This window comes from Monodon monoceros, unplaced genomic scaffold (assembly GCF_005190385.1).
Source record: "Monodon monoceros isolate NGI ecotype Baffin Bay Population unplaced genomic scaffold, NGI_Narwhal_1 Super_Scaffold_21, whole genome shotgun sequence".
In the NCBI taxonomy this organism is placed as follows: domain Eukaryota; kingdom Metazoa; phylum Chordata; class Mammalia; order Artiodactyla; family Monodontidae; genus Monodon; species Monodon monoceros.
The window spans coordinates 126,981,384-126,994,469 of NW_021703778.1; the positions used below are offsets into that span (position 1 = coordinate 126,981,384).

The 13,086-nt window shown below is 38.5% G+C and overlaps 1 protein-coding gene across 2 annotated transcripts in view; it reads right to left on the minus strand.

The window, feature by feature from the left end:
- Positions 1-2,207: 2,207 nt before the first annotated feature.
- The window catches only part of FERMT2 (fermitin family member 2), a 90,203-nt gene continuing 79,324 nt past the window's right edge, over positions 2,208-13,086 (minus strand). For both annotated transcript variants that reach the window (XM_029237677.1, XM_029237676.1), the window contains exons 11-15: positions 8,717-8,823; positions 8,358-8,579; positions 4,984-5,108; positions 4,512-4,653; positions 2,208-3,500 (exon numbers count right to left, since the gene is read on the minus strand). In XM_029237677.1, the coding sequence (XP_029093510.1) occupies positions 3,327-3,500; positions 4,512-4,653; positions 4,984-5,108; positions 8,358-8,579; positions 8,717-8,823 (770 nt within the window). In that variant the 3' untranslated portion in view covers positions 2,208-3,326. The remainder of the gene's footprint in view (positions 3,501-4,511; positions 4,654-4,983; positions 5,109-8,357; positions 8,580-8,716; positions 8,824-13,086) is intronic.

Consider the following 13,086-nt stretch of genomic DNA (forward strand, 5'->3'; position numbering starts at 1 on the left):
CTAAAGCACCTTAATAAGACTTTTAACATTAAAAAACAACTATGGAATACAAAATGAAATACGCACTATTGCTCCAGTGTTGCCCTTTGTCCTGTGTAAGAGCAAGTCAACTGCCAAGTGGCTTTCCTTCTACAAAGTTCACGTCTCTGGGGTTATAGATGTGTTAATTAGCTAGGTGGTGGGAATCCTTTCATAGTGTGTACCTACAGCAAATCACAATGTACACTTTAAATATCTTACAGTTTTGTCAATTATACCTCAGTAATACCGGGGAAAAATAAGTTCACGTCTCTAGGTACCTGACTTGAATTTCAAGGTTTTGTAAAAAATAATTTGTACTAAGTGAAGATTACGGACTAACTATATCAGGTGCTTCCAGCTGGTCTCTAACCTCCTGATTTAAGAGTCAGAAGGGAGCTTAGTCTCCCATCCCCTGAGCCTTCACGTCCACTTAAAGCTGAGTCACTGAGCAGAAACCAGAAACTGTGTTGCTGCAGGCCCTGCCAGTGTTCTTTTCATGGACTGGTATCATCTCTGTAGAGAGATCACCACCAATAGGGTTCCCCAGGATTCATGAAGGCTTTGTTTTTAATACCACTGGACAGGGAGATGGAAACCAGGGTTCCACTTCTAGCTCTGCCTTGGCACTTGTCAGTTATAGCTGTGTGACTTCAAACAGGTCACTTGGCCTCTCTGAGCTTCACCTGTAAAATGAGGTTGAATTGCACAAATCTTTAGATAACGTATGTGAAAGCACTTAGCATGCCCCTTAGTGCACAGTTGGTGTGCCAAAAATGTTTGTTTCCTCCGTACTAAACTATGCTGAGGCTGAAAAATTCTAAGTTGTAATAATTCCTTGATTTCCAAGATGGCCATCACTATATTCAATAAACAAATGTATGTTAATTGATCCTAGGTAGAAACCATGAGGCTCAGATCCAGTCCTCAAGGAAGTAATCATTTATTAGGGGCAAGAGGATATACTCAATAAAGATGATTGCTCTTAAGTTCCAAAAAGGACCAAATTCAATGGCAGTTCAGAGTTAAGAGAAAATGTTTGGCTACAAGGAAACTTGGAAGTATTCCTGGAAGAAAGAACACTTGAGCTCTTTCTAAAATGCTACAGAATGCTGAGATTTGTACAGGTGGAGACTAGAAGGTTTGGGGATGAAGACATACATTCCAGGCGTGGGGAATGACATGGAGATGGGCAAGTGCAAAGTGTGTCTGCAGCCGCCCAGTCTGAGTGAAGTATGCAGAAGACTGTTGGGAGATAAGGGTGAAAAAAATGTGACCTGGGAAACAGGCCACAGAAGACCTCTGAGCACTTAACTGGGGACTTTTAGCTTTTATGCTGTAAGCAACTAAGAGTTATTAGAGCATAACCTGTTGCTGTGCTGGGGCTAAATTAATCTTGAAATCACTGGGAGGGCAGTGGGGCAACCAGAAGCAGGGAAGTCAGCACAGAGGCTCCTCTCTCCCTTGTGGGGAGGCCGTGGGACCATCAACGACTCGGGCACGCCACAGACTAAATGTATTTTAGGGCTTTTAGCAAGAGACTGTACAAGTTGGTGATCTGTACTTAAGGGAACATATTATTATTATTTTTAATGGGAAGGCGCTCTTTCTTAAATTTATGTTATGACCTGGCCTTAGAGTACAAAGAAACGCCATGGAGAATGTGACGCAGACCAAAGACCTGAATTCAGGGGATGGTGAGAGCAATGACAAATGAAAGACACTGGGCTGCATGAGGGAAATATCAACAGGGCTTGGCCTGATTAACTGCACGGGGTAAAGGAGAAAAGTTCAGAGCTGAAGTTCTGAGTCTGAATGATGATGGGATAGCAGTAACAATACGGAGTGAATTCATAAAAATTGTAGTTTTTGAAACTGAGTCATTTTGCTGTTTAAAACCACTTCTGCCCAAGTCAACAGTGCGGTTCATCTGTCATGTTTCTGTTTATAGCTACATGTCTAACATATCAATATTTTACAGTTCATTCCTAAGTAGTAGGAAAAATGAGGGGTTTCTATTTAAGTGGAAGACTCCATCTCAGAGATTAAGTATGTCTGTCTGGTGACACTACAGAATACTAAGCAAGCTGTTCTCACAAGCTGCAGGTAGAGCACTTCCAAAAGGCAAAGGGTCACTTCTACGAAGTTAGCGCCATGCAAACAGTAAAAACAGGAAGCACGAAAGAGACATTAAATAAAAGAGTTTGCTTTTATTTAAAATAAAATGCATTTATACAGTCTTTAAACCATGGATTATTGAACAATACTGGTAATCTGCCCCCTCCCTGGCACCCTTTTGGGCTGCGTGAGCTAGGAGTTTTCTGACTAGCACCAATGCGGACTGTAACAGCGCAACAGACTAGAACACAGCCAGTCCAGGCACTCGAGTTAAGGACACTGTGGCAAATCGTGACTATAATGAAGTCATCCTTAATTTAGCAGATATTAAAACTGCACATTAATTATATTTTAAAGAGCATTTAATTAATTGCAAAGATGCAACATCCAAGCCATTTGCTAGTTGTGAGTAGTTTAAAAAACTGTACAATCTTATAAAATTTGTGTTTGTACATTAGTTACACAAAATGCATACTTCACAGACCTTTACTTCATATTGTAATGCAAAGGCTGCATATTTTAGGCAGACAGTGAATATGCTGGTGAATACTAAAAGTGTTGTAATACAATATGGTGTAAAAATAAAAACAAGACAATATACATACGTGCTTATCCAAGGACAAAAACAAACCAGGCATGACGACTAACAGCTATTTCCTTCAAGATCAAACAACGACAGTATTAAATATCAGGCACCTTCTGCAGGCCTGATTTATTTTGGGGGCGGGGGTTGGGAGCAGACAGACGACAAATGGCGACCAGAAGTATAGGCTGTTTGAAAAGTACGAGGTCAAATTAAACATACATTAAAACACATGCATTAAGCATGATAAATAGACTTCATATAGTTTAAGCCCTGGATAGCTTTAAAGTAGATGGCTTGAGTTTCTTACATACAGTTTGGCTAGCTTGAATCAGTGATGTTTTGTTTCTGACTTGCCCACTACTTCAGTTTTCAATTCATGGCCCTAAGGAACGTGCGCCATATTCAAGTCCATATATTGTATCATGATAGCGATTAACAGTCGTGCTTGTTAGTGCACATATTAACTGGTCTGGTAAGGCAAAAATGTTTTCATGATAAAATAATAAATTTCAAGCTTACTTTATTAAGCAGCATATAACAAACAACAGCTCTTAAACTTAAATAACTGTTATGGCCATGGAGCTTCATTACACAGCGTTTCTGTTCACACCCAACCACTGGTAAGTTTGTAGAACATCTCTTCATCTAAACTCTCATTTTGGTCTTTTGCACGTGTTGAGAGAAATATGTAGCCACCAATGAATTCATGAACCACTTTGCAATCTACTTCAGTACAAATGAAGGACAATCGTACTTCATCTGCAAACTCTACAGTGACCTAGAACAAAGACAGAGAACGATCAGTCCCTGCAAAACTCCAGATGGTTGGGTCCAAGTGAAGCTACTGTGCTTAAGGCCTGTCCTTATCACAAAATACTTGCTGGTCCTCAAATATTTTTTTAATCCTAAACTAATAATGCCTTTCAGTCCAAAAGCATAACTAAAGTTTACTAGCCCCTCCCCTCCTCCTTTTTAGTTTTCTTGTTCTGAAAAGGAAGACTGAATGCAAGGGGGCTTAGGTCATTAGGTTCCCAAATGGTCTCTGGTGATTCAATTAATGAGAATGTCTCTCTTGAAGTCCTGGGAGAAAACCTACTTCCTGTGTTTAATATCTGCTTTAGATATTTAACCTTTAGGTTTCATGTCTGAATATTTCAGAAATACAAGGTTCTATGAAGTAACTGAAATCGATACAACAAACCCAGCGACCCTAAAACAGATGACTTACTAGTAAAACATTCTGTTTATTTTAAATGATAATCATGTACTCCAAGGCTAGGGGCAGCATGATGTGCCAGGCTTTAGAGCCCTAAGTATCCCAGTTTGAATCCTGATTCTGTTACTAAGTGTGTGGTCATGGACAGCGACTGCCCTCAGTCCTCTAAATTCTAGTGTCCTCATTTGTAAAGTGGGGATAATCCATCAACCTTACAGGGCTGAGGTGAGGTTTAGAAATATGGTACAAATATAAAACATCTAGTATCATGCCTGGCACAGGCATTCAATAAAGAGTAGCTGCTATCTGTGAGTGGAAATATTTATTTCCACTCACAAACACACACTTATCTGAAGAGAAATATTTATCTATTTATCCGTTATAGAAAGATAACCTTAAAGATGAGGCAACAGTGTAACATATTATGTGCTTAGAATTTAATATCTAGGCTAGTTATGAAATAGGCAAGTTTAAGTAGGAAATGAATAGAATTTATAGGCCTTTTTCTTCTTAATTCGTTCATTTTTAGCAGACGGACTACATACGCATTCAAGTAGCATAGTTACAGCTTACCATTTTTATTTCCCAGTTTACATTCCACTGTTTCATGTTGCTGAAACGCCAGGTTTTAATTGCATCTCCTGTACTGGCGTCCATCCTAATCAGTCTGTTGTATGCAATTCCAATAAGTTCTTCTTTTTTGCCCCCTTGGAATCTACAGCATTAAAAACATAAATAAATGTTTTAAAACATGTTGGGGGTGGGGAGGGGGACATGTTGGTCTGTTTTTCTTCAAGACGCGTGTGTTTTAATTCCAAAAAAAAGTGCTATTCTTGCACAAAACAGAAATGCAATCATTTTGAATTTCTGATGAAACAATTTAAGTATAGAAAATACATTCCAACATTCTTTAAATTTTACTGTGTAACAGGTTAATGGGTCTCAGGAGGTAGCTTTAAATGTTCAATTTCTAATTATATGAAGTAGATTAAGTAAAAAGGCACAGATTATGGTTTACACATAGGTGCTGAGTAGAACCACTGACCTTGCAATAAAGTGTGTGATGCCGAATTCCGGTAATGACTGCCAAGCTTGAATAAATCTCATCTTGGCTTCAATTAGACTCATCTGAGCTACATTCTGATGGGCCTCCAAGATTCTTGCTGTTATCTAAACATGATTAAACATCATCTTTACCATTAGATATTATTCTTTCATGGTAGAATCAAGGCAAAAAAGATTAAAACATTGAATTATGTGCCCCACCCAAAATTATGTATTGCAAGAGTTGGAATTAGAAAATACCTGAAGCTACATTTGGGAATTTTAGTAAAATAATGACTTTCCAAAATAAACCTCGATATATGTTTTTTCTTAATTTTAGTTTCCATATGTCAAGAAACAGTGAACTATTAGGACTGCATAACTGCCATTCCTGAGACATATTCAAGTACACATACATATGATACTGCATTATAAAACTATATTTTCTAATCCTCATATACATGACGGGTTTTAAATTCAGCACCAAGATAATATGATCAGAATGAGTACCCGGCATACAAGTTTCTAGCAGGAATGATATATATTTTTAGCAGCTTTAAAGTACTTGAAATCACTGTAATAACTTTAATTTCTAAAGGAATCATTAGAAAGGTTAATTTTTTAATTTAAATTATACTCACTTTGGGATGACTATTCCCTCAAAGAGTAGAAGGAAATTAATCCATGAGGGGAGACTGTAGCTAAGGGCTTTAAATATTTTTAGTTATTTCTTTTCTTTTTCTTTCTTTCTTTTTTTTGTAAATATGGAGAACTTACCAAATCTCTTATATAGCCTGGCTGTAGATGGCAATGCGAGGAAAAAGAAAAAGGAAGCAGAAAGAAAAAAAGGCAATCAGAAAAAATGGCAATGAAGCAAAGAAAAAGTTGCGGTAACCTGCAAACCAAAATTCCAGCCAAAAACCATGCAAAAAATTACTTTAGATGGAAACCAAGCAAAGTAAATGCAAGCATGAAAATGAAAATGAGAAAGCAGCGATTACTTTCCATTTAGAATACTGAGAAACACTCCCCATTATTTTAGATTGTTAAGTGTTACTAAAATTAAGGGTAGAAATTTGTAGGGAGAAAATTAAGAGCAAATAACCTTTCCCCCTTCATGTACCAGTTCTTACTGGTTAGGGTAAAGCTAATTATTTTAGTAGCAAAATAAAAATTAATATTCAAAAGCCTTTAATGTTGTCTCATATTGAGTCAGATAATATGTCCATGCACCGCTTTTCAAAAATAAGTTGAAGGCATAAAATAAGTGCAGTGACCATACTGTTTTCTTATTTACACAAGAAAAGCAAATCCCTCAATTACCATCTGTTTTTTGCATCCTTTTTCCTGGAAGGGAAAATAAAAATATGCCATACACTACAGTAGGAGTGGTGGCTATAAACATATTGGTCCATTTCAATTTGGATTAACATGGATAAGACGCAGAACAATTCTTTCCTTTAAAATGTTAAAATCCAGTTTGGGAGACATCTATGTAAAAAATATCCATAGCAAATTTAATATATAGTTTTTAGGAATTAAAGTAGATTAACTATAACAAAGGCTATACTGATGGACCCAAAGACTTTATGCCCTGGTAGGGCTGAATGACCCCATGGCCTGCACGTCTTAGACCTACCTGACCCCGGAGTGCCACTGGATCATACAGTTTAACAAACAATTACTGAGCAGTATGTCCAACGACTAGTACACACCTGACACAACTTAAACTAAACTAAACTAAACTCCTGCTTATCAGCACTTACTAGGTGTCAGAGCAATAATATGACTCAACCTCCAAGTCTAGTTAGGGAAAGGAGAACTCAAAAAGAATGTGCATTTGATAAGATGCCAATGTGGAAGACAGGGCTAGAAAGATCCTTAATCTCAGACCACACACATACTGCCATCCTGCCAGTTAAAGACAGTCACACATTCTCTGTTCTCAAGAGAATTTTCAGCTGACATCTATTCAAGAACTCACCAACAGAAAAGTACCTTTTTAAAGCAAAAACTATCATTTTAAAGGCTTCTGAGAAAACAATACCTGTCTGACAACTAAACCACCATTTGGCAGTCTTCACAATTATACTTTAAGATCTTTTTTTCCTAATACCTGATAGTGAAATGAGACTGCTAAAGATCTGAAACTATTCATTGACTTTGAAGGCAAATGAATCCACTTTTAGAAACAAGTCTCTTTATAAATAACTTTTAAATGAATTAACTAAGAATAAAACATGAAATTAGAACTCGATTCACTTTCCCTTTTTAACTTACAATCTACATTCCACAAAGCTCCCCAGGGCAGCATTTCCTCCATTCCTCACTACTCCCACTTCATATGACCGTGGGACAGACCATTTCCATGCAGTTTACACAACCTCTGCAACTTAAAGATGAATACTTGGTGATTAAAACTTCTGAACATTTCTAGCTAAGTGATTTCAGATCCAAATGATAAAGACTGTATTTAAAGTTAAGAATTAGTAAGTGTTCTGGATATATCATTGGGCCTTTCCAGTAATGTTTTAAAATTACTCCTTAACAAAAATAAAAATGAAACTAGATAAAAATGAAATATTTATTTCAAAGTTCTTCTTCACTCCCCTCCTAAACTGGAGCCTTTTCCTTTTATGGCATGATGCTGGGTGTAGAGAATACTGGGGGCTATCCCAAGTGAAACTCCCCTGGCAAAGAACCTTTTACGTTGTACCAAAGAACCTTTTTCCTAAATAGCAATCCTCTTATGGTATTAATTTCCAGGAAAGGAATTCTAAACAGAGGGAACAAAAGCAGTGAGTTTCAATGAAAATTTACCAAACTTTGTCACATTATGCAAATGTGGCCTAGGTTTTGCCTGTTAATGTTAAGAAAAGACAATGTTCAACGTGGACTCTATCTACCCTCGTAAAGTTTATTTCCAAAGCTGAAAAAGTCAATTTTGACAGCAAGAAGAGTCATCACAGATTTGGCTGGGAAATGCTGGCTGTGCTTTATATCAGACTTACTTTATATAAGGAATAAAGCTGCATGAATTAAGGAACACAATGCAGTAAGGCCATATTGAATTTCCTGAAAGAACATCCTGTTAGCAGAGTGATTTCCTCAGGTTGTTTAGAATATGCTCCCAATATTCCACCTCATTATCTTTCATATTAAAATAATAAGGCTTTTCTTAAACGACCAATTTAAACTGACTGAAAGCTATTTATTTCTTATGTTTTAACCACCTGATACGAAACTAAGACTACCAATTAAAATGAAAAAGTTGAATGAAAAAGTTGGGTTTAAGAGGGGGAAACTAAAGTATATGTAGAAAATTATAAAACAAATCAGCAGAAAATAGCAGATGAAGTAAAATGAATCAAGTACCTGCTTGTTCTTGTACTTTTTTAGATAGCGAGGGGACACCAAACATTCAGGATTTATATCGGTTGTGATCTGCTCTGGTATTAACTGAGGATCTGGATTTAAATGCTGCATCTTCAGAAAGGAAAGAATATTTTGAACTTCTAAGTTATAGGAACTGTCCGCCATGGTCTTGCCTTTGGAGGCCAGCCTGCAGGCTGCCATCCAGTGTGCGTACTGTTTTTCCTGTTGAAAAGAAATGCTGAGGTTTGAAATCTATCCCATGATGGTGTCCTTTGAGTATAAAATATAAGAATGAATGGTCAACTCACTAAGTAAGGAAGCAAAGAACACTGAGTTTTACTTTTAATCAGAAAACTTACATTGTCACAACGAAGCCAGATTTCATTCATGCCCTCTGCAACTGGAATGAGGAGTTTAATGTTAAATTTTTGGCCTGAAATGTTCACATCTGGGGTAACTTCACACCCTGTAGTAAAAAAGTTATTAAAATGATCAAATCTACTCTTAAGAAATCCCAAGCCAATATAGGTAGCCCTCATTTTATGCCATCTTAACATGTTGAATTTGCTGTCGTGGAATCTATAAATCAGGGAATAAATTCTTTATGCTCAGTAATTTTGTCCGGGGGTGGAGCAAAGAATCAGATCTATATAATATACAAGAGATTTAACTGCACAGAGTTTGTGGCCCTTGACTGAGAAGAGAAGCAAAGAGTCCTATTAAAAGGATATTTTACCAAAAACACTTGCGCTCCATCCCACAAGTTTTATATGTATTGTTTTAGTATCATTCAGTTCTTTGAATCTTAAGTTATTTGGGATTTTTCCCCTAGGTTTCTAAATGTACAGGGATTTTTAAATATCTTTCTATAATTAAATTCTAACTTAATTGTGTTTGGGTCAGAATAAATGACTTTTATGATGCTTTTAAAAAAAGGCATGTTTCGGGTGGATTACCCAGTTTGAGCTAGAGTCCTACCATAAGGGCCTCCTTAGGACCCCACTGCTCCCTAACCGAACTGCTCTCCTCTCCTGTTCCTGTGTGGAAGCAAAAAGCTTAATGGCACAGGCGAGGGGAGGCACAGGATCTCCTGATTCAACTGAATGCTCCTGGGCACAGGCCTCCTTCCAAAACTCCAGGGTGTTGGAATACTTAACAAGTACTTCGATTCAGAGGGTGATCATTTGAACAAAAATAGTTTCTTAAGCATTTCTTTGTACATATGAGAAATTAACTGTAAGCACAATATATTAGGAGTCCATCTGGTATAGAAGGTAACATATAGAAGGTAACATAAACTTATATACATGCGAAGTCAGTATGAAAATAAGTGGCATGCAGAATTTCACTCTACTGGCAAGTTTTCAGGAATACATACATTTACGGATTATAAAAATCCATGTAATCAACTCTGTTAACCATGAGCTGGTGGCTTTACAGAAGACAACACAGATCTATTGAATGTATATGCCCAGTTAGATAACGGGACCATGGTCAGCATAAATTAGTAACCAGTATAATACAGTGAAGAAGAGCTCTGCAAGCAGACAGATTTGGGTTCCAGACCCTTCTCAGCCACTTCATAATCATGTCCAATTTATTTATGCCCAAATATCCTGACCTTAAACTCGACCTCACAGGGATGTGCTGTAAGGATCAATAAGATAATGAAGATGTCAAAGCTCCCTAAAGAGTATTCCAAGTGTTAGTACTTAGGTCATGTCACCCTCAATACGTGTTAAGACCATCCAGTAGGCTCTATGAAGAAGAATGTAAACTGTTAGCAGGGACTGCTGTTGCCTTTCTCCTTGTACTGGAGCAACTTCTCCCGGCACAGAGAGTACAAGGAACAAGATAATAAACCTCTATGTATCTATCACACAAAAAGAACATATGTTTAAATTGTCATTTTTTTCCCCATCACATAAATGTTTTATGTATCATATAAAAGAAACAGAACATGTCAGATGAAGGAGAGATCCTCTCCTCTCCAGAATTAACTTCAATCATTAATTTGATGGACCTTCTCCCCTCTTTGCTTTCTTTTTAGAATATTTACTCCACATAAATAGCTACCACATTAACTCCTATACAGTCATTAGAAACAATTAGGAAGTTGTGTGGCAATATGTTTAACCTGCAAAGTTAAAACAAAGAGATGTTTGAAGATACACAATCTTTGCCACAAATTTCATTAATCATGCAAGTAGATTTAAAGTACCCAAGCCCATAATAATTAGACCTCTTTTTAAAGTAAAATGCCAAAAAAACCAAAAAGGAGAGACCAAGTGAGTGGTAACTCAGGCACCAGTGTAAGCACAGAGGCACTCAGTAGCCACATTTCAGACAGTATTCACCCCACGCCTCCTCCAAGCACAGGCTACCTGCTTCCACGGTAACATGCTGGACCTCACTGTAACCCAATTACTAGTTCTCTGAAGCATTAAATGCAAACAGCCCACTCTGATCACAATCTTCCATCCTAAATCTCCCCAAGTTCTTTGAGAGACCCCATCCTGTGACCTCATCACTTTCTCCCCATCATGTTTCCACCTCTTCCTTCTCTGCAGTCCAGCCTGGACCCCGCTGCACCAGCTGTCACCTCCAACTCCCCAGACTCACTGTCTTTCCATTACACACACTCAGCAAACCCTTAACCCTAGCTCAACCCAGCCATCTACCACTTACTTGCCTCTGCTCTGGCTGCTGAGCACTCTGAGGGAAAGGGGGAGAAAAAAAAAAAAAAATCACAAAACTGAGCAGATAAATTTCACCAGCAATTCGTAAATTCCCAACCTTAGCCTGCCCCTTGACACTGGCAAGCCTTCTGTGTTAGCAGACATTCTCAACAATGTTTATTTCACATCTTCTCAGGCCTCCTATGCCACTCACTCTCAGGGGACAACCTCACATGTTACTTTCCCAAGATGAAAGCCATCAAAAGTGAGGTGCCCCAACTTCCTGCCACCAAAGCAGATAAACCTGGCTGCCCTTGCTTCCACACAGTGGAAGAGGTGTCTCTCCTCCCGAGGCTCTTACGTCCGAGTGGGCTGAATTTTCTACCACCCGTCAGGAGCCTTGCTCCATCACAGAGATCTTCTCCTCCCACCTCCCTTCCTTTCCTTCTACTGTGTCATTTCCATCAGCATTTAACTTCCTTGAGTCTCTCATCTTAAACCATAAAACGCCTCTCTCCTCTACCTTATACCTCTCTCTTCTATTACCGCCCTCTTTCCTCCTCTGTCACAGATAAGGTTCATCAAAAAGCTATCTTTGTTTCCTATTTACCTCTCAATGACTGTACTTTGGCTCCCATACTTAAAAGCCCATTGAAATCTGCTGAATCTGTTCTTAAGCAAGGTTACTAACCACCTCCATGTAGCTAAATCCTATGGAGGCTTAATCTTACTTTTCTGTAGCATCTGACACTATTGACTACACTGTCCTTTTCGAAACAACTTTTACCTTAACTTCCATCATGCCTCATTTCCATGGTCTTCCTATATATTATTTTTTGTGGTTTATTTCCCTTGCAAGTTCCTCCTCCTCTAATCTGCCCTGTCCCTTAAACATGGGTGTCCTGCAAGGTTCTGCTCTTAGCCTTTTCATATTGTAGACAACTATTCCAATGGCTACATCTACCATTAATACTAACTGCTACCACATCGCTATCTGCAGCATGGATCTCGCCCGTGCTGCAAACAGATATCCCACCGGCACCTCAAATTTAAAATAACCCAATTAAATTAAGCTCATCTTCCTCCCCAAACTCATCTCTTCTATATTCTCAATCTCAATACCACCCTATCCACCCAGCTATACAAGCCAGAATCAAGTCCCTCCCCGAGCCTCTCCCAGGTCAATCACCCAGTCTGTTGATCGAACTTCCTCAGAATCTAGTGAAGTTGCGCCCTTTTCTCCACCCATATTGATAAACGTAATTTGGGTCACTATCACTGCTCTGAAATTACTCCTCTACACTGTAGCCAATATAAATATGATGGATCCCATCATTTTCATAATAATCTTTCAGTGTCACTTCACTGCTGCCAGTTTAAAAAACTTAACAATTTTATCCTCCAATTCCTGCCAGTTTCTTCTGCTATTACCTCTCATAGTTAGTAGGAATGGATTTGACAGCTGTTAAGGAAGGGTTCATCCTCCCCGCTTAAACTCCATGTTCCGGAAGCACAACCCGCCCGGTGACTGCGGATGCTTCTCTCCACGCGTTTGCACACCAGTCTCTTTTACCAACTCTCCTCCTTCCTTCCACAGATCACAATTTTCTCTTTTGGATCATAACTGTGACATTATTTCCCCCATGAAGTCTCTCCTAATTCTCTCCAATGTCACTGAAGACTAACTGGTACAGCACCCTTACCTCTTTGCTCCTCTAATCTATTGCTTACTTTTTAAAGTACTATTTACTGCCCGAATTGTAGCTGTTTATCTCCTGACATGCTCTAAAACATCTTGAAGGATGCGACTGTAATCTGTTCTTGCTCCTGTCTCTAGTACCTGGCACAGTTCATGGCAGGAGATCCATGAGCATCTGCTGAACTGCACTTTTTAGAACTGTGCATTTTAGATATCTTAGGGGCCTTAGAGAGCATCCAGTTCAACACTCTTATTACTCAGAGGAAGATACTAAGGTCCAGATAGGCTATTTCCAAAATCACAGAGCAGAGCAGAATCTAGGCCGTTTGATTTAGTTTAGTGGCAGAGCAGA